We start from the raw sequence: 3,995 nt of genomic DNA, 5'->3' as shown, positions 1-3,995 counted from the left end.
ATGGAACAAGGCTACATCAAAAGCGAAAGCCAGCGGCAGCAACAAAGACACGATTAGTCTCAGTACGCCCATGTCATTCCGACAGTCAATCTCGCCGCCATCATCAGATGGAGACAACTGTCTCGCGTCCCGCCGTTCACTCTCTCGAATGGCCGGAGGTTCCCCAAACCAGCTTCAAACACGAAGAGGTCCACGAACAAGTGCAATCAAATGCACGACAAAGAAACAGCGAGTCTCGTTCAAAAGAAAGAGTAAATTGGGAGGAAGATATTCAGGCAACGAATCAAAGGGCACACCTGGCGTTGGTTACTGTTACTATAGCAGACAAAGTTGTGGACTCTGCGACTCCAGCAGAGATCAACGCTCGGCCCGACATACAGACGCTCCCTCAGGAGCCTTCCTCGAAGACCGTGGAACCTCAATTAGTTCAGCATGGGTGGCTTAGACTTGGACAGCGATTCAAGTCGACAAAGCTATCTTGGCCGAATCCACAACTCTCTCTTGGAACCCAATGCCGTCGTCTGGCTGGCAATGACTGCTGGGTAGCTATTGGCCCAGCACGAGAGCTCTTTGCTCTCATAAAGAAGGAGATAGCCGATCTTCTCGACGAGCGTATTGACGAATTAGAGATAGCGGAGCCTCTGGCGGGGGATATTGTCATGTTTAACATGTACATGATTGGAAAGAGCGCGGCAACTGCGAAACCGATGATTCTCTTCACCTCCCAGAGTCAGAGTCGGCGTCGGAAAGCCATCAAATTTGTCAGAGAAAGTGACATACTCAAAAATTATCCGAAGATAGCTCTTGCCGAGGCCGCCATGTCTCCACTCACGGGCGGTAGTCGAAATATACAGCTTCTGGCAGGGCAAAATATTCCATACCCAAACGAGGAAACCTCAGCGACGACAATATACAAGAGAGCGAGATACTTTGAGTCTACTGGCGCAATTGCTGGGACTACCGTCGGTGCACTGGGCTTAGTCGCTCTCATCATTCTGTCGTTTTGTTTCTTCTTTCGTCGCAGAAAGCTCGCCCGCGGGAAAAGTTACCCCTCTCATTTCCCGACTGGTGATTTGGAGCCCCATCGGACCTATGTTCCAGCTCCACACAATCAGTTTGGCAAGCTTCCAGATAATCCCAATACCACGGGAATCTTTCAGAGCCAGCAGCTATTGGAGCTTGGCCCCGTTCCTCCGGTATACTCTCAATATGGGTCATATGGCGCTGCGTCACCTTTCCAACAGCCTCCCAATATTCATTTACCGCAATTAAAAATATCGGACGATACTGCGGTCTCTAGTAACAAGCCAACAGAACCGCTGATTAATGTGAGATCGCTCATTATATGCCCCTCGACACGCAGACGAGCTACGATTGGTGGCATCATAAGTTTGAACGGTCATCGATATGGACTTACCGTTGCTCATCTGTTTGATGTTGGTCCTCTTCCGATTAGCAATGCTCTTTCCACTGGTCCTGACGCCCAGGATGGCGACTTTGAGTTCGCATTCGATCAGGAGGATGGAGATGACATTGACACCATAAGCGATCTTACCATTGCCATTACCAGCCAAGGTATACTATAATTCCTAAAGTCTACAGCACCGATACTAAATTGTACCTCTATAGCAAGCAATTCCTCCGCAGCGTCATTGTCACAAACGCAGACTACGAACTCAACTAGCTCAAAAGTTCCAAAACAGACCCATTTATTAGGTAATAGCGATCTCGACATACCTATCGAACAGATGGCCAACTCTGAACAACCTCCTCTCAGCCCAATCCCTGTAACTTTGCCATTTGCATCCTCGATCCAAGATACGAAACTAGGATCAGACTGGGCCCTGGTTGAAATTAGGTCACTTGCGCCACCAATTGATATGAACCGTGCATCACTCGAACAACGTATTACTCACCCTAAACGGTTTGTGCAGGCCTTAGTCAATGAGTCTGGTATTATTGTTGGGACAAGTCAAGGTGGATTTATTAGAGGAAAGATACTTTCACATGCTACAATGATGCGACTGTCGCAGCACAGTTATTTCCAAGAAGTGTGGACGATAATACTTGACCGTGTTATAGGTATTTTGGCTCCGATTTTAGCTCAAGATTTAATCTAACAGTACGTAGCTGAAGGTGACTCTGGATCATGGGTTATAGATGGTATCACTGGCGACTTGTATGGACATGTCGTGGCTGGAGTTCCGGGTGGTCGTATTGCATATCTCGTTCCTGCGTCTCAGGTTCTGAAAGATATAGAGCGGGTAACTGGACAGAAAGCCAAACTCGATGGGTAGGCTAACTAGGTCGACCTCACTCTAATACTCGGTATAGTGGGTTGCTAAGATATGATCACGTAGTTTAGAAGCCCGTTTCTTATCCTCCTAGAGTTGTGGTAATTTGTATTTAGAAAAACCCCAGCTTTCGTCATCGACGAACTTGACCATGCTATGCAATACAAGAAAGCGATTCACTCCATAACGAGGCAACATCTAAAACAATCTGCAATCCGCATCTCGAGGCCTTTTAAAAGTTTGGACACTTTGTATGGGCGAGCTATACACGAGTTGGAGCACCTCAGCCTTCCCCTTGCAAGTCGGCGGGCGATTGTTTCCCAGTTCTGGGGAGTCGAGAGTGCACAATCTCAGAAAGTCGAATCCGAAGGTGATCCTTATTTCTCATACTTCGAAAGACAATGCCGAGATGCACGGCAACTAGACGATGCCGTGAGGCCAGTCTGCACGCAGCACAACATCTGCGACATTGTTGAACAACTGAAAACTGGGGAGACTCGAGAAAACATCCGTGAGAAACTTCTTCAGAAGGCAACAGATGACCCTTTTGGTGTGTTGAACACTCGATTTTTCGATCTCGCAATAGACCTGGCCGTGCGGCTCTGGTTGATGGTGCATGCTGAATATGTTTATCGAGGAGTGACGTCGCAAACGTCCATCACGTGGCAGAGCGGCACTCTCAACGAGGCGCTCTATGGACGTTTTCGTCACGAGCTGATTTTAACGGATCAGATAAAGCTCGAAAGAGTCTTCAACGCTATGAATATTGAACGCATAGCTGATGTAAGAATTCAGTGGACGCCGAATTTGGTGGACCATCTTCGCTTCATTGAGGATGGAAAGACTGCTGTTCTCAACATCTTCTACCATGCAACTTTCCTAAAGTACCACACAGACAGGTGAGTTCACTTGGTGCCCTAATTTGATGGAGAAGCTGACTAGTTTTAGTAAGATATATCCTCCCGGACTCATTGAAGAAACTCGCCGCACTCTGGCGCTGCTCTTGCCCCAACACGATAATGCCTGTAAGAAATGGTTTCGTAGTCACCATTCAAAGCTACGTCTCGATCCTGCGGCTATCAATTGTGGACATCTCAAGCTCGAAGAACGGCAGATCACAAGATTCAAGTATTGGCATGACCGTCTTGTCGTTATCAAGCAGTTCTTTGACGAGTCCGAGCCACGGACTATCAAGCAATGGTGGTACGATAATAGGAAAAGGGTGCAGTGGTTCTGGGTCGCTATTGTTCTAGTCATTTGTACCATTTTGTTCGGTATTATACAGTGTTTGAGGGGGGGTGGCAGATCTGGAAAGCGTATCATTCTTAAAAGATGAACAGGGCATATTCGTGATGGTTTACAGGTTCATAGCTATCGGGTTCGGGTGGAGATTTTACTCTCAGTTGTAAAATTTACTCTAATATTCGGGAATTCACTAGGGTATGTAAATCTACTTGCTAAGTTAGGACTATAGCCCTAGCTCCTAGTTTTAATCCGACCAAGCTTGGCGAAATTCCGGACTAATTAATTTGTTCTAATTTGTTCCAGGAATTAGTATTAGTTAGTATAACAGGTATTACCAAAAGGTAGCCAGTCAGGGGGCAATCCAATAGTATTGATCAACTGAAACTTGAAGAAGGAAGTGAGGTATGGGAGGTGCGAAGCCTTAAGGGCTTGCGTACGGACCACCTGCGCACGCAC

At 47.0% G+C, this 3,995-nt stretch overlaps 2 protein-coding genes across 2 annotated transcripts; both read left to right on the top strand.

Moving 5' to 3' along the window:
• Positions 1-2,470, top strand: K444DRAFT_622585 (uncharacterized protein). Its single transcript, XM_024882130.1, has 3 exons — positions 1-1,575; positions 1,630-2,082; positions 2,131-2,470. The coding sequence occupies exons 1-3, from the start codon at positions 108-110 to the stop codon at positions 2,295-2,297; spliced, it is 2,088 nt and encodes a 695-aa protein (XP_024726420.1). The 5' UTR covers positions 1-107; the 3' UTR covers positions 2,298-2,470.
• Positions 2,451-3,630, top strand: K444DRAFT_548987 (uncharacterized protein; the record flags this gene model as incomplete). Its single annotated transcript, XM_024876411.1, has 2 exons — positions 2,451-3,193; positions 3,243-3,630. The coding sequence occupies 2 exons, from the start codon at positions 2,451-2,453 to the stop codon at positions 3,628-3,630; spliced, it is 1,131 nt and encodes a 376-aa protein (XP_024726419.1).
• Positions 3,631-3,995: the final 365 nt, after the last annotated feature.

Source organism: Hyaloscypha bicolor, assembly GCF_002865645.1.
Source record: "Hyaloscypha bicolor E unplaced genomic scaffold K444scaffold_190, whole genome shotgun sequence".
Classification (NCBI taxonomy): Eukaryota; Fungi; Ascomycota; class Leotiomycetes; order Helotiales; family Hyaloscyphaceae; genus Hyaloscypha; species Hyaloscypha bicolor.
Note: the sequence above shows the minus strand (reverse complement) of the source record. Positions and strands in the feature narration are given on the sequence as shown.